The sequence below is a fragment of the Scyliorhinus torazame genome, chromosome 29 (genome assembly GCF_047496885.1).
Source record: "Scyliorhinus torazame isolate Kashiwa2021f chromosome 29, sScyTor2.1, whole genome shotgun sequence".
Taxonomy (NCBI): Eukaryota; Metazoa; Chordata; class Chondrichthyes; order Carcharhiniformes; family Scyliorhinidae; genus Scyliorhinus; species Scyliorhinus torazame.
Window position 1 is genome coordinate 39239543 of NC_092735.1, and position 23746 is coordinate 39263288.

The 23746-nt window shown below is 46.6% G+C and overlaps 1 protein-coding gene across 1 annotated transcript in view; it reads right to left on the minus strand.

Moving 5' to 3' along the window:
* Positions 1 to 459: 459 nt before the first annotated feature.
* Positions 460 to 23746, minus strand: part of wbp11 (WW domain binding protein 11) — a 33274-nt gene continuing 9987 nt past the window's right edge. The window contains exons 5-11 of the mRNA XM_072492483.1: positions 14788 to 14921; positions 13504 to 13703; positions 13144 to 13350; positions 11253 to 11354; positions 8749 to 9030; positions 6976 to 7158; positions 460 to 1465 (exon numbers count right to left, since the gene is read on the minus strand). Of these exons, the coding sequence (XP_072348584.1) occupies positions 1050 to 1465; positions 6976 to 7158; positions 8749 to 9030; positions 11253 to 11354; positions 13144 to 13350; positions 13504 to 13703; positions 14788 to 14921 (1524 nt within the window). The 3' untranslated portion in view covers positions 460 to 1049. The remainder of the gene's footprint in view (positions 1466 to 6975; positions 7159 to 8748; positions 9031 to 11252; positions 11355 to 13143; positions 13351 to 13503; positions 13704 to 14787; positions 14922 to 23746) is intronic.

Consider the following 23746-nt stretch of genomic DNA (forward strand, 5'->3'; position numbering starts at 1 on the left):
ATCACTGTGCCACCCATATTTATCCCTTAATCAACATCATTGACTCATTCGTGTTGGTAGGCGCTTCCGGTGTGCAAATTGGTTGCTGCATTTTGGATATTGCAACTTCAAAAGTATGTAATTTATTGTAAAGGACTATGGGACATCAGGAGCTTGTGAAAGGTGCGATATAAATGCAAGTCTTTTGATGATATTCTATTTTACTGCAATGCTGCCTTTGTTGAAAATAAACTTTTCAAGTATGCAAATATCATGATCTACATTATTATCAATCAAGAATACTCTAGCTGTTCAAAGATTGAGGTGCAGTTAAAACATTTGAGAAGTTATAAATGTTACATTTGTACAGTGCTACTTCAACAGGAAAGGGCTAATTCACTGAGATAACAAAGAAATGGGAGGCTACTTCACTTGTGAGCAAACTGATTATTTCAGGTGCAAATAAAAGTGAGAGTTACCAACAATGGACCAATTCCGTTTACTTCATCATGTATAATATTCAAACAAAACCAAAGGGCTCAAACAGTGTAACAATAATTCACTACAATGAACACATTTAGATTTGCACTGCCTTACTATTCAGGTCCATGAAATATTAGATTAACTTATGTTGTCACCAGACTTTTCATACTATGTAAAAGGAAAATGCATTAAATACTTGCACAATGTCCACTTAAACAAGGCTGTGTCTGGAGGAGCATTTTGAGATCAAAACAAACATTTCTGTATGTATGTTGACATTCAATAAACCCCTTTTCCTCCCTAATTAGAAACTGTAAGTAGGTATGAAGTCTTACCTTCCAGTGCAGTATTTATAAATTCACGAGTGAGGGTCTATTCTCAGCTAGTAAACTTCAACCATAATAGGTTACCAGGTTGAGCTTTACCGCATGTCTAATGTCAGTACATCTTACAAGCATTCAGATTTCACAAATGTTTTTTAAAAACTACAGAGCAGACTTGGAAATGACTATACACAAATCTCAAACAAATGCCAAGCAGTTGGGTGGCGGTCAAGGACAAGGAGAGAGAGCATAAGTTTGGGTTAGTTATAAAAGTCCTTCCATTTCTTTCATGAAAGATTCATAGATATCGTCCTTTGTTTGGATAGAGACAGCAGGCGTGGCTTTTGGTATTGGTTTAATTGGAGCAACAATCTCTTCCTCTCCCTTCCTTATTGGCGTCTGATTCTTGCTTTCTCGCTTGACCCTCAGTGCAGTGGGTACAAAGCGGGTAATCTCTGCCTTGGGGTTGGTGATTTGGGGCTTTGCGCTGATAGTGGCGATGGCTTTCTTCTCGATAGTAGTCACATTCTCGTCCATTTTCGGGCGCTGAATGAGACTTGGAGGAGCGCTGAGGACGCCAGGATTTGGCACTGGAGCTGGAGGGAACAACCCTGGTGGTGCAGGCCCCAGCGGAGGAGCCATTGGTGGACGGATCATGCCGGGCCGCGGTGGTGGGATACCTAGGGAGAAAACCAATTTGTTAGGTTTGGAGAACAAGGTTTCCGAGAATTACTGCATAATCACTTTCCTTCAGAAAACATATGGCATGCTATACAGAACAAATATTTCTGATTCTTTCACCTTTAATTAATATCATTTCTATAAGCAAACTATGCACAAGGTTCATTCGTGGAACTTAAAGTCAAAATAAAATTATGAACTAAAAATAAAATACACTAAAAGTGTATAAAGAATTTTTTTTTTTTTTTTAAATATTTAAATTAATTAACTAGTTGAATATGGCTGGACAGGTGATGTGCTGTTGCTGCATGATGATGGAACTGGTGGATCCCATTGAGACCGTCAGTGACTACATCTGCAGCAAGTGTTGGCTGCTCGAGGAACTTTGGCTCAGAATTGATGAGCTGGAGACCGAGCTGCACACATTGCGGCACATCAGGGAGGGGGAACATTACCTGGACACTTTGTTTCAGGAGGCAGTCACACCCGGTAGAATAAGTACTGTTAATTCGGACAGTGGTCAGGGACAGAGTGGTGTGACTGCAAGGGAGGCAGGTAGGGGGATCCTGAGTTTAGGAGTTGAGGAGCCTCAGCCCTTGACCTTGTCCAACAGGTATGAGGTCCTTGCTCCCTGTGTGGATGAGGAAGAGGGCTGTAGGGAGGATGCGTTGACTGACCACTGCACCGTGGTACAGGAAGCCATTCAAGAGTGGGGAGCAAAAAGACAAGTGGTAGTTGTAGGGGATTCTATAATTAGGGGGAATTGATGGCATCCTTTGTAAACCAGATCGAGAGTCCCGCATGGTATGTTGCCTGCCCGGTGCCAGGGTGAGGGACATCTCTGATCGGCTTGAAAGGATTTTGGAGAGGGAGGGGGAGGATCCAGTTGTTGTGGTCCACGTTGGGACTAACAACATAGGTAAAACTAGGAAAGAGGACCTGTTTGGGGATTATCAAACACTAGGGACTAAATTAAAGAGCAGGTCCTCCAGGGTTATAATCTCTGGATTACTACCCGAGCCACGAGCCAATTGGCATAGGGTTGAGAAAATGAGAGAAGTTAACACGTGGCTAAAGGAGTGGTGCGGGAAAGAGGGATTCCATTTCATGGGGCGTTGGCATCAGTACTGGGGCAGGAGGGACCTGTACCGTTGGGACGGCCTTCACCTGAACCACTCTGGGACCAGTGTTCTAGCGAATAGGATAAATAGGTTGGTCACAAGGACTTTAAACTAGCAAGTTGGGGGGAAGGGAAGTGTAAAGCTATGGACAGTATAATGGTTAATGGAGGTCAAGGCAGCAGGTTACGTGACAGGTTATTATGTAGAGATATGGGTTCAAAGACAAGGAAAATTAGGAGAAAGGGTAGGAGGAAAAATAAATTGCGAAATGTTACTGATCAAGGTGTTAGGATTCATAACAAAGACATAAAAAACAGCATAAGTGTACTTTACCTGAATGCTCGTAGTATACAAAATAAGGTAAATGAGTTGATGGCGCAAATCATCGTGAATGACTATGATTTAGTGGCCATTACTGAAACATGGTTAAAAGATGGTCACGACTGGGAGTTAAATATCCAAGCGTATCAGACTATACGAAAGGATAGAATGGACGGTAAGGGCGGTTTGTTGTTTAAGGATGGCATCCGGGCAATAGTAAGGGATGATATTGGTGCTATGGAGGACAAAGTTGAATCAATTTGGGTGGAAATCAGGAATAGTAAGGCGAAAAGGTCACTGATAGGAGTAGTCTATAGGCCACCAAATAGTAACAGGATGGTAGGGCAGGCAATAAGCAAAGAAATAACAGATGCATGTAGAAATGGTACAGTGATTATCATGGGAGATTTTAATCTGCATATCGATTGGTTTAACCAGGTTGGTAAAGGCAGCCTTGAGGAGGAGTTTATAGAATGTGCCCGGGATAATTTCCTGGAACAGTATGTAATGGAACCTACAAGGGAACAAGCGGTCTTAGATCTGGTCCTGTGTAATGAGGCAGGATTGATTAATGATCTCATAGTTCGGGATCCTCTTGGAAGGAGCGACCACAATATGGTGGAATTTAAAATACAGTTGGAGGATGACAAGGTAAAATCAAACACTAGTGTTTTGTGCTTAAACAAAGGCGATTACAATGGGATGAGAGAAGAACTAGCTAAGGTAGACTGGGAGCAAAGACTTCACGGTGAAGCAGTTGAGGAACAGAGGAGAACCTTCCGAGCGATCTTTCACAGTGTTCAGAAAAGGTTCATACCGACAAAAAAGAAAGACGGTAGAAAGGGGAAAAATCGACCGTGGATATCTAAGGAGGTGAGGGAGAGTATCAAATTGAAGGAAAAAACATACAAAGTGGCAAAAATTAATGGGAGACTACAAGACTGGGAAGTCTTTAGAGGACAACAGAAAGCTACTAAAAAAGCCATAAAGAAGAGTAAGGTAGACTATGAAAGTAAACTGGCTCAGAACATAAAAGCAGATAGTAAAAGCTTCTACAAATATAAAAGACAAAAAAGAGTGGCTAAGGTAAATATTGGTCCTTTGGAAGATGAGAAGGGAGATTTAATAATAGGAGACGGGGAAATGGCTGAGGAGCTGAACAGGTTTTTTGGGTCAGTCTTCACAGTGGAGGACACAAATAACATGCCAGTGACTGATAGAAATAAGGATATGATAGGTGAGGACCTTGAGATGATTGTAATCACTAAGGAGGCAGTCTTGGGCAAGCTAATGGGGCTAAAGGTAGACAAGTCTCCTGGCCCTGATGGAATGCATCCCAGAGTGTTAAAAGAGATGGCTAGGGAAATTGTAAACGCACTAGTGATAATTTATCAAAATTCACTAGACTCTGGGGTGGTCCCAGAGGATTGGAAAGTAGCAAACGTGACACCACTGTTTAAAAAAGGTCGGCAGAAAGCGGGTAATTATAGGCCGGTAAGCTTAACTTCGTTTGGAGGGAAAGTGCTGGAATCTATCATTAAGGAGGAAATAGCGGGGCACCTGGAGGGAAATTGCCCCATTGGGCAGACGCAGCATGGGTTCACAAAGGGTAGGTCGTGTCTGACTAATTTGGTAGAATTTTTTGAGGACGTTACCAGTGCAGTAGATAACGGGGAGCCAATGGATGTGGTATATCTGGATTTCCAGAAAGCTTTTGACAAGGTGCCACACAAAAGGTTGCTGCAAAAACTAAAGATGCATGGCATTGAGGGTAAAGTGGTAGCATGGGTAGAGGATTGGTTAACTAACAGAAAGCAGAGAGTGGGGATAAATGGGTGTTTCTCTGGTTGGCAACCTGTAACTAGTGGGGTCCCTCAAGGATCAGTGTTGGGCCCGCAGTTGTTCACAATTTACATAGACGATTTGGAGTTGGGGACCAAGTGCAATGTGTCAAAGTTTGCAGACGACACTAAGATGAGTGGTAAAGCAAAAAGGGCAGAGGATACCGGAAGTCTGCAGAAGGATTTGGATAGGTTAGGTGAATGGGCTAGGGTCTGGCAGATGGAATTCAATGTTGCCAAGTGTGAGGCTATCCATTTTGGGAGGAATAACAGCAGAATGGATTATTATTTAAAAGGTAAGAAGTTAAAACATGCTGCTGTGCAGAGGGACCTGGGTGTGCTGGTGCACGAGTCGCAAAAAGTTGGTGTGCAGGTGCAACAGGTGATTAAGAAGGCTAATCAAGTTTTGTCTTTCATTGCTAGAGGGATGGAGTTCAAGACTAGTGAGGTTATGCTGCAATTGTATAGGGTGTTGGTGAGGCCGCATCTGGAGTATTGTGTTCAGTTTTGGTCTCCTTACCTGAGAAAGGACATATTGGCACTGGAGGGAGTGCAGAGGAGATTCACTAGGTTGATCCCAGAGTTGAGGGGATTAGATTATGACGAGAGGTTGAGTAGACTGGGACTGTCCTCATTGGAGTTTAGAAGGATGCGGGGGGATCTTATTGAGACATATAACATTATGAAGGGAATAGATAGGATAGATGCGGGCAGGTTGTTTCCACTGGTCGGGGAAAGCAGAACTAGGGGTCATAGCCTCAAAATAAGGAGGTAGATTTAGGACGGAGTGTAGGAGGAACTTCTTCACCCAAAGGGTTGTGAATCTCTGGAATTCCTTGCCCAGTGAAGCAGTTGAGGCTCCTTTAAACGTTTTTAAGAAAAAGATAGATGCCTTTCTAAAGAATAAAGGGATTCGGGGATATGGTGTACGGGCCGTAGAGTGGAGCTGAGTCCACAAAGATCAGCCATGATCTCATTAAATGGCGGAGCAGGCTCGAGGGGCCAGATGACCTACTCCTGTTCCTAGTTCTTATGTTCTTATGTACTAACTGGATCCTTTATATGTGTAAAACCCTTCCTTTTGTTTGATTCACCAGGCATTATTCTGCCCACAGGGCATTTTACAAATGCCTAGTTCCGGTTTTTAATAACAGTTAATTATCAGTTAGGGCGTTATTTGCATCGGATACATTGTAGGGTTTGTCATGAGGCAAGGTGTGTATCAAATGAAATGAGGTATGGCCTTTGGAAGACAGTATAATTCCCAATTCATTAGAGCACCCGCCATATTAAATTAAAAAATGAAAATTGCTTAGTCAAAGTAGGTTTCAATGAAGTTACTGTGAAAAGCCCCTAGTCGCCACATTCCGGCGCCTGTTCAGGGAGGCTGGTACGGGAATTGAACCCGCGCTGCTGGCCTGCCTGGGTCTGCTTTAAAAGCCAGCTATTTAGCCCTGTGCTAAACCAGCCCCTAATAACACAAGTACTTTGTGTTTCCATACATTTTGGAAATTCGTAACATTCAGCACAAGTTTCACGCAGGCAAGCCATTGCTCAGTTGGTCGCATTCACGTCTCCGACTGACAAGTTTCTGATCATGTCTACACCGGGGCTGGGGTACAAAAACCAAGGCTGATATTTCAGTGCAGCACTAAGGAAATGCGCACTCCAGGTCCCCAGCAATATGGTTGACTCCAAAATGCCCTCAGTGAGCCACTGAGGCTGAACACTGTGGGCGTATCTACACCACATGGTCCGCAGCAATTGGAAAAAGCAGCTCACCATCAATTTCTCATGGGTAATAAACACTGACCTAGCCAGCAAAGCCCACATTCCTTGAACGAATGAAGAGTTTTAAAGTTTACAGTGCTTTTATAAACGTGTAATTCACAATTTCAGTGATGTACTTATACTTCTGACTTCATAGAGATTTAAATGCAGGCAAACGGCTGACTGCTCATCGCATTGGTCCTTTCTGGTCTCCACAGAAATATTGTCTTTGGAGGCATGAATATTCTCCTTTCTGGTCAGTTTGACTATGTTGAAGCTGATTGGGGAACTATTTAAAGAATGCAGCAGTATGTTACATAATGTTTAGGGTAGTCTCGCCGTGTTAAATGGGTGCTACATGTATACTTACAGCCCCACCTACAGGTACATCATTAGAGTGTTGTGACGACTGTTTATGCAAACAGAATAGATATCATGAAACAGATTGCATCCTACCTGGGGGTGCTGGCGGTGGTAATCTGGGAGGGGGTCCCCGCGGTGGCGGGCCTGGAGGAAGGCCAGGTGGCAGTCCTGGCGGTGGGCCGGGAGGTCTCCCAGGTGGTGGTCCCGGAGGAAGCAGTCGTGGAATCGGCCCTCTGATGCCAGGTAACCCTGGTGGTCGTATGAATGGGGGTGCACCTGTAGTTAACAGCACATGATTATAATCAGACAGAAATAACTAATCACCTGATAAATAATAAATCCTCTGTGATGGAGGTATTCTGGATCTCTTTTGACCAAACAAACTACTGTCATACCGTTAAAAAAAGTTACAATATCCCGTAAGAACCCCAACACTGCCATCCTAACTGTGCCAACACACTCGACTTGCAAATTCCGAGGACCATAAGACATAGGAACAGAATTAGGCCACTCGGCCCATCGAGTCTGCTCCGCCATTCAATCATGGCTGATAGTTTCTCATCCCCATTCTCCTGCCTTCTCCCCATAACCCCTGATCCCCTTATTAATCACGAACCTAGCTCTGTCTTAAAGACACTCAGTGATTTGGCCTCCACAGCCTTCTGCGGCAAAGAGTTCCACAGATTCACCACCCTTTGGTTGAAGAAATTCCTCCTCATCTCTGTTTTAAAGGATCGTCCCTTTAGTCTGAGATTGTGTCCTCTGCTTCTAGTTTTTCCTACTAGTGGAAACATCCTCTCCACGTCCACTCTATCCAGGCCTCGCAGTATCCTGCAAGTTTCAATAAGATCCCCCCTCATCCTTCTAAACTCCCAACAGTACAGACCCAGAGTCCTCAACTGTTCCTCATACAACAAGCTCTTCATTCCAGGGATCATTCTTTGAACCTCCTCGGGAACCTTTCCACGGGACATTTCACGAGAACAAATTGGAAAACCAATTACAAGTTGCATTTCCAAGTTAAGTCTTTTTCTAATCCTATCTCAGCCCGCCCCTTGGAAGCAATAAGAACAAAGATCAATACAGTACAGGAACAGGCCCTTCGGCCCTCCAAGCCTGTACCAGTCATGATACCAACCTTTGCCAAAATCCTCGGCATTTCCTTATGCCGTATCCCTCTATACCCATCCTATCCATGTATTTGTCAAGATGCCTTTTGAACGCCGTTAATGTATCTGCTTCCCACAACTTCCCCTGGCAACGCATTCCAGGCACTCACCACCCTCTGCGTAAAAACACAAAGAAGTTGCTCCAAAAGCAGTTTTCCTTCAACTAATCAGGGGACTACTCTGCAGACTGACCAGGACATATCTGTGACAAATAATTTATATCAAAAGCCAAGTCCTCCTTGAACTTTGGGGAGACTATGCTCTTGACAATAATTGGTTAAAAAAGTATTAATTTACTACACAAATTGTGTCACTAATTTAAAAAAATATTCATTCACAGGGTGTTGATGATGCTGGCTCACCCAGCATGGACTGCCCATCCCTACCCGCCATGAAAGTCAACTGGTTACAGATTAAAGACTCAATTTCACGATGCTTAAAGAGGGGACTTTGTGTCAATTTAAAAATCTACATCAAAGTCTTCCCTGCTTCAACACCAATTCCAACAGCTCGAAACAGCCAAGCTCAGCAACTCCAAACAAAATCTCCCAGTACCGAGGTACAAAGTGATCACAGTTTTTTGTGTTATTTTAAATGGGGTGTCCTCTCTTCAAGTGCACAGTTTGCTTTATAAATAACATTATTTCCATAGTCACGCCCATTAGCGTTGGAGGATTATCGCAGTTCTATTTCTCACCTGGAGGCGGTCCAGGTGGCAGGCCAGACGGTGGTCCTGGGGGTCTCAGTGGAGGTGCCGGAGGAGGTCCAAGAGGTGGAGGCCCCGTCATTGGTGGGGCTTGCATTGGCGCCCGAGGGGGCATCGGAGTTGGTGGTGGGATCTGTGGTCCCTCTGGCCGCGCCTCCTCCCGCTGTCGCTTTTCCCGACTCTGCTCTTCTGTATCCATCTTTTCCTCTTCCACACCTCCCTCCATCTGGGCTTCCTCCTCCTCCTCCTCTTCATCCTCGGGGAAATCCTGACCTATTAGGAGGAACGGTTTTAATTTAATTTCACATTCAGCACACAGAGCTCCATATAAACACTGAACAAATAAAAAAATCGTGAAGTTGCTACCAGAGTCTGCATTGGCCCTAATCCAGGTCAACCACTGATTCCTCTTAGTGTAATAATGTGGCTGTCCCCACGTCATTCATCAGCACAGCAACCCAGGAAAGAAAAATAAAACTCAGTATGCCAGTCTACACAAGGGTACTTTTTAAAAAAAAAAACAACCGAAAACGATCACCCTGATTGAATATTGCTGACGAGGCAGTTATCAGATGTATTATTCTGGTATTCACTGTCAGAGGCCTTTCTGCTGGTGTAACACGCCATAACCCTGAAATTCTGCACGAGAGCCTCCAGTCCCATTATAACTTTGGAAAAAGACCAAAAGAATCCAAGGAAGCAGTATACGCGACTCTTTAAAAACAATTTATTGGGTCTCAGCTGGTCTCCAGCAATATCTCAGGGAGAACATCTGGAATTTCAGGGCCCACGGATCCTATAATTAGCACCATATTAATATCTCCGGCACCAGTGTTAGGAAAGAGTTAATGTTCCCACATACTTAAGTTAGGATTGGGGCTTTAATTATTTAATAGATTGCACTTATAGTTTAATAGGTTTGTACCAATATATAAAGAAGATACAAGTGGCACTATTGGAGAAGTGATTGGTCAAAACAATAAACTTGGGAGTCGAAGAAGTCAAGATTTTCTTCCTAGTTTTTATCGTAGAGTTAGGTGTTTAACAACCAGGACATGATCTCTGCACATCTAGCTCAGGATGATTTGCTGTCTCAGACTTATTTCCTTTCACCACATGTCCTTAGCCCCCTCCCACCCAATTTCCACCTAAAGATACTAATTATCACTGCTATACCATTACACAATTGCTGGAAATGCTTTGGCATCTGGTACAGGTGGCCATTGCATCACCCAGCCTGAATATCGCTTTAAGCGACGTTCACACAGATGCAATTTTCAGCAAGAGGCGCTGGATATGAACAGTAGCTGATTTTACTCTTCCATAATCTGGGGATCTAAAGCCATTTCTAACGAAATTGATTAGTTCCCATTTAAATCATTACAGATTTTAATTTCATAGAATGTTACAACCCTACAGCACAGGAGGAGACTATTTTGCTTGTTGCACCCGAGCTGGCTCTTAGAAAGGGCAGTCCCGCTCAGTCCCACACCTTCCCTTTCTTGTCCGCAATCCTGTTCAGTTTTTCAAGTCCCTGTCCAACCAGCCTTTAAAATGATTTATAGAATCAGCTTCCACCACCTTTTCAGGCAAAGTGTTCCAGGTCCTGACATCTCCCAGAAAGAATTTTCCTCATCCTCTCTTCTAGATTTTTGGCCAGTGTTTTTGAATCTCTAGCCTCTGGATATGGACACACAACTCGACAGTTGGAAAGGTCTTGCTCCATCTACATTGTCTACCGTTAATACGTTTTACTTGCTATTTGCAAATGCTTCCTTTACCATTTTCCAGATTAATATTGTCTAACAGCACTGCCAACAAACACAGCAGACGCTGTGGATTAAACTTGGGACCCTACTGGGCTATATGGCTCAGCAACAACATATATATATATATATATATATATATATATATATGGCACCTTTAACAGACTAAAGCATCTTATAATAATAATCACATTGTCACAAGTAGGCGTTGATGAAATTATTGTGAAAAGCCCCTAGTCGCCACATTCCGGCGCCTGTTCGGGGAGGCTGGTACGGGAATTGAACCCGCGCTGCTGGCCTTGTTCTGCATTACAAGCCAGCTGTTTAGCCCACTGTGCTACACAAAGCACTTACAGGAATGTTATCAAACAAAATTTGACCCCAAGATACCCAATAAGATATTGAAGCAGGTGATCAAAAGCTTAATCAAACAGGTAGGCTTTAAGGAATACCTTCAAGGAGGAAAGATAGTTAATGGCGTGAAGAGGTTTACGATGGGAATTCCAGAGTTTAGGGCCTTTACTGCCAATGGAGGAGTTTGGGAAGCTCAGGAAGCCAGGATTAAAGGACTACATATGGAGTACCAGCAGTGGAATGTTTTTCTAAGCTTCTGGAAGACTTAGACCCAAGACTATCTTCACGTTGCCATGCTCATCACTTACAGACCGTTTACTGTCTGTGTGAATCAGCTGCCTCCAATGGAATTCGAGAGCCTCTCCTATTACTCACCTGCCATTCGAAGCATCATCGCTTGCAGAGGAGTCAGCTCCTTCAGGTTTTTCTTCTTTTTCTTGTGTTTATCCTGTACGTCTGCAAACCGCACAATGCGGCCTATGGGAAGACAAGGTACACTCAATCAAAACATTTCAATGTCCCAGTAAACGACAATGCAAGGAAAAGCATAGCTACCTTTCCACAAGCCGCCAATCTCTCGCGTGTAATGGCCTACCAGTTGATTCTCTTATTTCCTATTTATTTTATCGTTAATGTTTTTAGTTCATGGATCTTTAATGGAGACGTACCTTTAAGGTGAGCAGAGGAAATATAGGAAATATCCCAGATGTAGAGATCCAAGGGGCCAAGGAGAATGAGGAGTCCCTGGGACGTGACATTATGCATCTTTGGATTGCGGGAGTGAGACCCACGCAGACACGGGGAGAATGTGCAAACGCCACATGGACAGTGACCTCGGGCCGGGGTCGAACCTGGGACCTCAGCGCCGTGACGCAGCAGTGCTAACCGCTGCGCCACCGTGCTGCCTTGTTCACAGGTTTTGGTTTTGGAAAGGTGAAGTCAGCACTGAGTGGATCTTAGGAACCAGGTTTGGAAGAAGTTGGATCCATTGGTTAACTGGCAACCAGGGGGTTGGCCAGGGACAATGGTCTGCCTGACAATGGTCAGCGATTGGTTGCTGCCTGATTCTCTCCGAGAGAACTGGGCAGAAGTGTTTAGAAGTTGGAAGAAGAAGGAACGCTCTCTCTCTCTGCTGCTTTCTGTAGTGAAAGAACTGCTCTATTGTTCTGAAAGCAGTGAGTCCCTGGCACATCCTTTGCTGTGAACCTGAAATGATACTGAGTCTGCAGAGAAAGTAGATAATCATGGCGGAGAAATCCAGCTCAAGCCTAGAAGGAAGAAGTATCAAAACGAAAGTCTGAACACCAGAAAGACATTAACTGGAAGTCATCCCAGTGCATCAAAGGTTCTTATCCTTTTATTTTATTAATAATTGCTTTCAGCGGCACCACGGTGGTGCAACGGTTAGCACTGCTGCCTCACGGCGCCCAGATGCCAGGCTCTGGGTCACTCCATGTGGAGTTTGCACATTCTCCCCGGGTTTGCTTGGGTTTCACCCCCACAACACAAAGATGCGCTGGGAGGTGGATTGGCCACGCTAATTTTTTTTTGTTTGAAATTTAGAGTACACAATTTTTTTCCAATTAAGGGCATTTTTTTGCGTGGCCAATCCACCTACCCTGCACATCTTTGGGTTGTGGGGGTGAAACCCACGCGGACACGGGGAGAATGTGCAAACTCCACACGGACAGTGGCCCAGGGCCGGGATTGAACCTGGGACCTCGGCGCCGTGAGGCAGCAGGGCTAACCCACTGCACCACCGTGCTGCCCTAGGCCACGCTAAATTGCCCCTTGATTGTGAAAAATGAATTTGGCACTCTAAATTAAAATATAAATAAATAAATAATAATTGCTTTCCTTTTCCACCACCCTTTCCTGTGCGTGTGAGCGCGCATGCGCATGTATATAATAAAGATAGATAGATAAGAGAGAGGAGTGTGAGTGTGCGCGCATGGGGAGGGGGGCAGTTAGGAAAGGGGGGGATGTTTGGGAGGAGGATATTAGATAGTTACACATTGTTTAATTATAATACTGCACATATTAAAAGGTTATTTGTGTCAAAGTTACAAATTTGGTGACTGTAGTTCATTGGGTTCAGCCAAGGACCTTGGGTAGTTTAAATAAAATCTTATTTTATCTCTGCGATGACTCTGGGTCAAGTGGGGCTGGAATTGACCGCACACTAGCCCAGCGTGATGTGACAGAATAAAAATCACATGGAAAGGCGAGTCACATCAGGCAGCAACCGAATAAAAGGACAACATACCTGGTTTATCATCATCTAGTCTTAAATTTTCATCATCTTCATCTCGATGCCGAAAATCATCATCGTCGTCATCACTGTCTTGATCCTTGGAGTCATCACTGTCTTCATCCTGGTCTTCTCGATTACCATCTAGATCCTGCTCCATGCCATCAAGGTAATCATCATCCCCACTGTCCTCCTCATCCTCCTCTTGCATATCCTGAATTGCTAAAAAGGCAAACTAAGTGTCAGGATAGTGTCTATGACACTCCACATTCACGGTGAAACTATATTCACAGCGTTAGACCAACACACAGAGCACTACACGAAAAATAAAAAATACTGTAACTACGCAGCAACACCTGTAAACGGATGCCTTACCAGTTTCAGGATCATAAACGTTATCTTCGTCTTTTCCCTTCAGAGGTAAGCCTGGAGGGGGGCCCATCCTTCTTGCATAAAGTGCTAATACCTGAGGTGGAGGTGGCCCCGGGGGCGGCCCAGGGGGCTTCTTACCCGGTGGCAATCGAGGAACTCCATGCGAAGGAGGGGGCATTAGTGTAACAGGTTTAGAGGGTGGCCTGCAGGGAAGAACAAATATTGTGGGTTTCTTTTCAGAAAAAAGGCCCATTTAAAAGTATCACCTCAAATTGCCCCAACACTTAGTGCACAGAAATACTCCCCAGTACTTAACCCAGCGTGGTACATATAACTGAGGTACACTCTTAATTTAGAAAGAAAAAACTCAATCCAAGTGTCCGGTAGCATTGTTGAAGTAGGATTAAAAATCTTTCCGACACACTTTTACATTAATGATCCCCATTACAAATTGCTGTCTATATTTAGAATGGAAACTGCCCATGTAAGCTTATCCTGCTATATTTTCACCCTCCCACAAGTGGACACATCAAAGTATCAACACCAACATGGAATTTTACTGCAAACCCCAAAATAAAGACGGAATGTGTCTTTATTTTAGTGCCTGAATTATAGCTGTTTGCTCTGGTCCAATTATTCCTCAGCCTCGAATGCTGCTTCACTTGTCTTCGTTCCGTGACTAATGTGATTGGAGATTGACTAGCAAAATATAGACAAATCCTAACTGTTCCACTGTGCATTTAATAAAATCTAGTGAGGAAGAAACGGCTACTGTCCGACTGTGTGAAAGTTCATGTTCAGGGCAGCACTGTAGCACAGCAGTTAGCACTGCAGCCTCACGGCGCTGAGGACCCGGGTTCAATCCCGGCTCTGGCTCACTGTCCGTGTGGAGTTTGCACATTCTCCCCGTGTCTGCGTGGGTCTCACCCCCACAACACAAAGATGTGCAGGGTAGGTGGATTGGCCACGCTAAATTGCTCCTTCATTGGAAAAAAATAATTGGGCACTCTAAATATATTTTTAAAATTGTTTTTAAAGTTTATGTTCACGACTATGTTTTCCCGAATTCCAACTGATAAGCTGGAAAATGTTACATGCTGCTTATCTGAATCAATGACCCTCACTCACCAACAAGCCAATTTCTTTCAGTCCTGGTTAACCACAACACCACAAAGGATACATTTAGTAAAATGCCCCGAGTGATGCCTACCCCAAAAATCGTTTTTCTAAATATTCAGTTGATAAGCATATCCAAGAGGCTTCAGGAACAAATAAATTGCTGCTCACCCGTAAGCTGATGTTTTTTTCAATATAGATGGTGGCTGAGCTCCAGGGAGAGGGATATCCTGAATCATAATGTTTGACGGTGCATGAGGCATGTCTGGCAGTGGAATACTCTCCACCTCCACATGTTGAGCATTCTGTATAAAGAAGGGAAATGGCCACATGCTTACAATGCAGCAATGGACAAAATGGATTTTCAAACATGTCATTTGATAGCAGCACTGGTAAATATGGTCCTTGGCTTCCTGCTCAATAAGTTCTTCACATCAGAGTTGATGTCTTTAGTTGATACATTAGTGCAAGGGAGACAAAGGTGGGCATGAACAACCCCTGCCAGCAACTGCATTTGGAATTATAAATATCTAATGGCAGTGAAGATCAGTTTTGGCAAGTCGTGTGTTGTCAGTTGCATTGCAATCTTTTCTTTTCTTCTTTTTTACAAAAGCCCTCACCTGCATATATCTAAAGGCATTTCCCGGGGGTAACTCGAACTTCTCCTCCAGTGCCCCTAGGCTCGCAAACGTCCCGGCGATGAACAGGTCCCCCATTCTTCCAATCCCCGCCCGATGCCAGCTCTGGAACCCCCCTTCCATCTTCCCCGGGACAAACCGGTGGTTACCCCTGATCGGGGACCACACCGATGCTCCCATTGCACCCCGGTGCCGTCTCCACTGGCCCCAGATCCTTAGCGTTGCCGCCACCGCCGGGCTCGTGGTTAACTTTGTCGGCGAGAGTGGCAGCGGTGCCGTCACCAACGCCCCCATGCTCGTTCCTTTACAGGACGCCATCTCCATCCTCTTCCATGCTGCACCCTCTCCCTCCATAACCCACTTGCGGATCATCGCCACATTTGCTGCCCAGTAGTAGCTCCCCAGGTTTGGCAGCGCCAACCCTCCTCGGTCCCTACTGCATTCCAGGAACCCTCTCCTTACTCTCGGGGTCTTATTCGCCCACACAAACCCCATAATACTCCTGCCTACTCTCTTAAAAAAGGCCTTAGTGATCACGATGGGAATGCACTGAAACACAAACAGAAACCTCGGAAGGACCACCATTTTGACCGACTGCACTCTACACGCCAGCGAGAGCGGTAACATGTCCCATCTTTTGAAATCCTCCTCCATTTGCTCCACCAACCTAGTCAGATTCAGTTTATGTAGGGTCCCCCAACTCCTGGCTATCTGGATCCCCAGATACCGAAAGCTCCCCTCCGTCCTCCTCAGCGGTAGGTCCCCTATCCCTCTTTCTTGGTCCCCCGCCTGTAATACAAAGAGCTCACTCTTCCCTACATTGAGCTTATAGCCCGAAAACTCCCCAAACTCCCTTAGAGTCTGCATGACCTCCACCATCCCCTCCATTGGATCCGCCACGTACAGCAACAGGTCATCCGCATATAGCGACACCCGATGCTCTTCTCCCCCTCGGACCACCCCCCTCCATTTATTAGACTCCCTCAATGACATGGCCAATGTTTCGATTGCCAATGCGAACAACAGGGGGCACCCCTGCCTCGTCCCTCGGTACAGTCGAAAGTACTCCGACCTCCGCCGGTTCGTCACTACACTCGCCATCGGGGCTCTGTAAAGGAGCTTAACCCAATTGATAAACCCTACCCCGAACCCAAACCTACGCAGCACCTCCCAGAGGTACTCCCACTCTACTCAGTCAAAGGCCTTCTCCGCGTCCATAGCTGCCACTATCTCCGCCTCTCCCTCCTCCGATGGCATCATTATCACGTTTAAGAGCCGCCGCACATTGGTGTTTAGTTGCCTGCCCTTTACAAATCCCGTCTGGTCCTCGTGGATTGCCCCCGGGACACAGTCCTCGATCCTCGTGGCCAGCACTTTTGCCAGCAACTTTGCATCCACATCGAGGAGCGAGATCGGCCTGGACGATCCACATTGCAGTGGGTCCTTGTCCCGCTTTAGGATCAAAGAAATTGTCGCTTCCGACATTGTCGGGGGCAGGGTCCCCCTCCTCTCTTGCCTCATTAAAGGTCCTCACCAGTAGCGGGGCCAACAGGTCTGCGTACTTCCTGTAGAACTCCACCGGGAATCCGTCCGGTCCCGGGGTCTTCCCCGCCTGCATGCTCCCCAAACCCTTGCTCAGCTCCTCCAACCCAATTGGTGCCCCCAAACCAGCCACCTCTTGCTCCTCCACCCTCGGGAATCTCAGCTGATCTAGGAATCGGCTCATCCCCTCTTCCCCCGCTGGGGGCTGGGATCTGTACAGCTCTTCATAAAAGGCCTTGAATACCTCGTTTATTTTCGTTGCACTCCGAACCGTGGCTCCCCTTCCATCTTTGACTCCCCCTATTTCCCTCGCTGCCATCCTCTTACGGAGCTGGTGTGCCAGCATCCGACTAGCCTTTTCCCCATACTCGTAGGTTGCCCCCTGCGCTTTCCTCCACTGTGCCTCCGCCTTCCCTGTGGTCAACAGGTCAAACTCCGTCTGGAGCCGTTGTCTTTCCCCAAGTAATCTTTCCTCCGGGGCCTCTGCGCATCTCCTGTCCACTCTCAAAATCTCCCCCACTAACCTCTCCCTTTCCATACCCTCTGTCTTCTCCCTATGAGCCCGAATGGAAATTAGCTCTCCCCTGATCACCGCCTTCCATACCACCCCCACCCGCACCTCCCCATTGTCGGTGGCCTCCAAGATCCTTTCGATACACCCACTCACCTTCCCACACACCACCTCGTCCGCCAGCAGTCCCACATCCAGCCGCCACAACGGGCGTTGGTCCCTCTCCTCTCCCAGCTCCAGTTCCACCCAGTGCGGGGCATGGTCTGAAACGGCTATCGCCGAATACTCCGTCCCCTCCACCCTCGGGATGAGCGCCCTACCCAGAACAAAGAAATCTATCCGGGAGTAGGCTTTGTGTACATGGGAGAAGAAAGAAAATTCCCTGGCCTGCGGCCTTGCAAACCGCCATGGGTCCACTCCCCCCATCTGATCCATAAACCCCCTAAGTACCTTGGCCGCTGACGGCCTCTTTCCAGTCCTTGATTTGGAGCGGTCCAGTGCTGGATCCAACACTGTATTGAAGTCCCCTCCCATTATCAGGCCTCCTATCTCCAGGTCCGGAATGCGCCCCAACATGCGCTTCATGAATCCTGCATCATCCCAGTTCGGGGCGTATACGTTTACCAACACCACCCACGTCCCTTGCAGCCTATCGCTCACCATTACATATCGCCCTCCATTGTCCGCTACAATAGTCTTGGCCTCAAATGACACCCGCTTTCCCACCAATATTGCCACCCCTCTATTCTTTGCGTCCAGTCCCGAGTGGAATACCTGTCCTACCCATCCCTTTCTTAGCCTGTCCTGGTCCGCCACCTTCAGGTGTGTCTCTTGGAGCATGGCCACGTCCGCCTTCAGTCCCTTTAAGTGCGCGAACACTCGAGCCTTCTTCACCGGCCCATTCAGGCCCCTCACATTCCACGTTATCAGCCGGATTGGAGGGGCTCTCACCCCCCCCCCACGACCCGCCGACTAGCCATCTCCTTTTCTGGGCCAGTCCCGTGTCCACGCCTCCCTCACCCTCCAGTCCCCCAGAGGGGGGACCCCCCTCCCGACCACCTCTTCTGTGTCCCATTCCCTTTCGGCCAGTGCAGCAGCAACCCTTTTCCCCCCCCTTCCCCCCCGCTAGACCCCTGTCTAGCTTTTTTGCTCTCCCCATGTCACTCCCGTAAGTCAGCTGACCCCGGCTTCCCCCGCCGTCCCATTGACCTCCCCGCGTGGGAGTCTCCCAATCCATATGCATTCCTTCGTTCCCCTTCCCGCCTTTCGTCCCGCGCACGGGAAAAAACCCCGCGCTTTCCAAAGCCCGCTCCGCCCCCTCTGGCGCAGCTCCTGTCGCGGCCTTGTCTCTCTCCCCCAGCCCATGTAACATTTCCTGCGCGTGATTGACCCCCTATATACAACAACCATCACACATCAAACCCCAAAACATCCCCCCATCCTCACAAACCCTCAGTTAGAGTCCAACTTTTCGGCTTGTACAAAGGTCCACGCCTCTTCAGGCGTTTCGAAGTAATAGTGTTGGCCCTTGTATGTGACCCACAGTCGCGCTGGCTGCAGCATTCCGAATTTCACTTCTTTCCGGTCCAACGCCGCTTTGGCCTGGTTGAAACCCGCTCTCCGCTTTGCAACCTCCGTGCTCCAGTCCGGGTATATTCGGATCTCTGCATTGTCCCACTTACTGCTCCGCTCGTTCTTGGCCCATCTCAGGACCCACTCTCTGTCCGTGAACCGGTGGAACCTCACCACCATCGCCCTTGGCGGCTCATTTGCCTGGGGCTTCGTCCCCAGCACCCGATGTGCCCCGTCCAACACCAGCGGCCTCAAAGGGGCCTTCGTGCCCATCATCGCCTCGAGCATCATGCTCGCGTATGCCCCGGCATCAGCCCCCTCCACTCCCTCAGGGAGACCCAGGATTCGCAGATTCTTTCTCCTCGATCTGTTCTCCAGGTCTTCGAGTCTTCCCACCCACCTCTTGTGTAGCGCCTCGTTCTGCTCCACTCTCACCGCCAGGCCCACGAGCTCGTCCTCGTTCTGACTGACTCTTTTCTGTACCTCCTGGATCTTAGCTTTGTGGGCCTGCTGCGTGATCCCGAGTCCTTCAATTGCCGAAAGCATAGGCGCCAACATCTCTTTGCGCATCTCCTCGCGCTGCTCCTCGAAGCAGCGCTTGATGAACTCCTGCAGCTCCCTTTTGTCCCTGGCTGCCGCCATTTTGTTTTCTTTCCCTCGCTTCTCCCGTTGCTCCAGTGCCGCTCCTTTGGCCGTTACACTTCTGGTCCGTTTCATAGAAGTTGGCAGTGTTTGCTTCACCAGTCTGCCCCAAAAAGTCTATGGAAACTCCTGAACAAGGTCTGAGAGTCGACTCCAGACGGGAGCTGCCGAATGCGCAACCTACTCCTCCATGGCCGCCACCAGATGCCTCGTCCCTGCTTCTTCAATGGCCCTGGTAGATCTTTTCAGTTGTTCCCTCTGCTGCTAGAATTCACCTTTGATAGAGTCAAGCCAGATTGCAGCTTTAAGCTTGCCCTTCCCCCGCCTGCATGCTGGACGAGGCCCTCGTCTACTGCTGCAGCTCAAGCCAAATCTTTCACTGTTTCTGCCGGGTCTGGTAGCCAAAAGACACAACACTCCTGGGGGACACGGTCAAGGGAATGCTGCAGCCTTCTTCCCACACCTGGAAATGTCAAACAAATGCCGTGGGGGCCCTGTAAGAACCCAAAAGTCCGTTCCAAGCAGGAGCTGCTGAGTATGCGACCTAGCTCTGCATAGCCGCACCCAGAAGCTGCAATCTTTTCTCATCAGAGGACATTGTGAGTGAAGCAGAAGATATTGGTCCAGGAGCCTATTAGAAAGCTCTCTCCAAACCAGGAGAACATTAAGACTCTCTAAGCACAAGGGAATTTGATTTGAAAAAACTCACCTAATCCTCACATAGAAAGGGCATTTCAGTTCTGGTTTAATGTTAGCTGAAATCCTTTACTCAACTTAAAAAAACACCACGTTACTGCCCCTTTATCCCACCATCATTTTAAAAGCTCCCATTTCATGTCAGCTCATAGGAGATTGCACAAAATGTTTCCTTTGACTGTTTTAATATGACTTTGTTCTCATTTCTACCTCAGCCATCAACTGCTTTCGCCAGCGCCATTCTACAGAAAGCTGAGAGCCGCATTCATCCCACCAATTCCATTACGGTTCCTTCTTTAAAATACTAAGTCTGTTAATATCTGCCTGGAACTGAAAGGCAACACAAAAGATTAGGAAAGCACTTCAATCTCCAGGCTGGAGGCAAGACTCCAGCAGAATTTACTTTGTGGCCTTCCTGCTCTTAATTTAATACCTCTGGTGTTATGGGACATCTGGCAGCATTTGTAACAGGTAGTTTCACCATTGGCTCGGCTCCTTTTATTAATACAGTTCAGCGCAAGTCCTTTTGAATCCACATCTCCATTTTCAGAACATTTATCACTTACTGCAGAAGATGGTGGGAAAGCTGGTCAATCCCCAACGGGAAGGTCAGTACCATCCACAAACAGCAACACGCAACATGAAAGTGCTGTCTCCTGATATACAGCCTCATTCAGCACTTCCCTTTCCGTCACTGCAGCTGCTTTATACGTGATGTTTGGTCCATTAACCATTTGCATGTAGCAAAGGCAGCAAATTCCGACTAAAGCACTGCGTTATCCAGAGACTAGGCTCAGTGGTGCACCCCGGGGCTGCTGGTGAGGCGATCCAACTGATTACACCAACAATGGGTTATTTATCAACGTAGTTCAACACATTTTAACAAAATGAACTAATTCAGATACTATGAATAATGTGATTATACCTTCACCATTAGCCATATAAAGTGCTATATCCATCAAGTGTTCTTAAACATCAGGGTTACAAAATATGTAATTTGGAGAATGATATGAACACGGATTGTAGACAGGTGAACAAATTGGACACTTCAGGGATGAGCACTTGATTGTTACGATGGCTTAGGGCTTGGATTAGTACCTGGGAATATGATGTTATTGGTATTACGGAGACTTGGTTGAGGGAAGGGCAAGACTGGCAACTAAATATCCCAGGGTATAGATGCTTCAGGAGGGATAGAGAGGGAGGTAAAAGGGGTGGAGGAGTTGCATTACTGGTCAGAGATGATATCACAGCTGTGATTAAGGAGGGCACGATGAAGGATTCGAGCACTGAGGCAATATGGGTAGAGCTAAGAAATAGGAAGGGTGCAGTAACACTGTTGGGAATTTACTACAGGCCTCCCAAAAGCGAGCGTGAAGTAGAGGTACAAATATGTAGACAGTTTATAGAAAAATGTAGGAGCAATAGGGTGGTCGTGATGGGAGATTTTAACTTTCCCAACATTGAATGGGACTCATGTAGTGTTGGAGGCGTAGATGGAGCAGAATTTGTAAGGAGCATCCAGGCGAGTTTTTTAGAGCAGTATGTAAATAGTCCAACTTGGGAAGGGGCCATACTGGACCTGGTATTGGGGAATGATCCCGGCTAGGTGGTTGAAGTTTCAGTCAGTGATTACTTTGGGAATAGCGATCACAATTCTGTGAGTTTTGGAATACTCATGGACAAAGACGAGAGTGGTCCTAAAGGAAGCGTGCTAAATTGGGGAAAGGCCAAGTATAACAAAATTCGGCAGGAGCCAGGGAATGTGGATTGGGAGCAGCTGTTTAAGGGTAAATCCACATTTGAAATGTGGGAGTCTTTTAAGGAAAGGTCGATTAGAGTGCAGGACAGACATGTCCCTGTGAAAATGAGGGATAGAAATGGCAAGATTAGGGAACCATGGATGACGGGTGGAATTGTGAGCCTAGCTAAGATGAAAAAGGAAGCATACACAAGATCTAGGTGACTTAAAACTGATGAAGCTTTGGAGGAATATTGGGAAAGTAGGACAAATCTCAAACGCGCAATAAAGAGGGCTAAAAGGGGTCATGAAATATCTTTGGCTAACGGGGTTAAGGAAAATCCCAAAGCCTTTTATTCGTATATAAGGAACAAAAGGGTAACGAGAGAAAGGATTGGCCCACTCAGAGACAAACGAGGGAATTTATGCGTGGAGTCAGAGGAAATGGGTGAGATTCTTAATGAGTACTTTGCATCGGTATTCACCAAGGAGAGGGACATGACGGATGTTGAGGCTATGGATGGATGTTTAAATACTCTAGGTCAAGTCGGCATAAGGAAGGGGGAAGTTTTGGGTATTCTAAAAGGCATTAAGGTGGACAAGTCTCCAGGTCCGGATGGGATCTATCCCAGGTTACTGAGGGAAGCGAGGGACGACATAGCTGGGGCCTTAACAGATATCTTTGCAGCATCCTTGAGCACGGGTGAGGTCCCGGAGGACTGGAGAATTGCTAATGTTGTCCCTTTGTTTAAGAAGGGTAGCAGGGATAATCCAGGGAATTATAGACCTGTGAGCTTGACGTCAGTGGTAGGCAAACTGTTGGAGAAGATACTGAGAGATAGGATCTATTCACATTTGGAAGAAAATAGACTTATCAGTGATAGGCAGCATGGTTTTGTGCAGGGAAGGTCATGTCTTACAAACCTAATAGAATTCTTTGAGGAAGTGACAAAGTTAATTGATGAGGGAAGGGCTGTAGATGTCATATACATGGATTTCAGTAAGGCGTTTGATAAAGTTTCCCATGGCAGGTTGATGGAAAAAGTGAAGTCGTATGGGGTTCAGGGTGTACTAGCTAGATGGATAAAGAACTGGCTGGGCAACAGGAGACAGAGAGAAGTGGTGGAAGGGAGTGTCTCAAAACGGAGAAAGGTGACTAGTGGTGTTCCACAGGGATCCGTGCTCGGACCACTGTTGTTTGTGATATACATAAATGATCTGGACAAAGGTATAGGTGGTCTGATTAGCAAGTTTGCAGATGATACTAAGATTGGTGGAGTTGCAGATAGCGAGGAGGACTGTCAGAGAATACAGCAAAATATAGATAGATTGGAGAGTTGGGCAGAGAAATGGCAGATGGAGTTCAATCCAGGCAAATGCGAGGTGATGCATTTTGGAAGATCTATGGAGGGTGCTAGCTATGAAGAAAGGTTGAGTAGATTAGGATTGTTTTCGTTGGAAAGACGGAGGTTGAGGGGGGACCTGATTGAGGTCTACAAAATTATGAGAGGTATGGACAGGGTGGATAGCAACAAGCTTTTTCCAAGAGTGGGGGTGTCAATTACAAGGGGTCATGATTTCAAGGTGAGTGGGGGAAAGTTTAAGGGAGATGTGCATGGAAAGTTTTTTACGCAGAGGGTGGTGGGTGCCTGGAACGCTTTGCCAGCGGAGGTGGTAGAGGCGGGCACGATATCATTTAAGATGCATCTAGACAGATATATGAACGGGCGGGGAAGAGAGGGAAGTAGATTCTTGGAAAATAGAAGACAGGTTTAGATAAAGGATCTG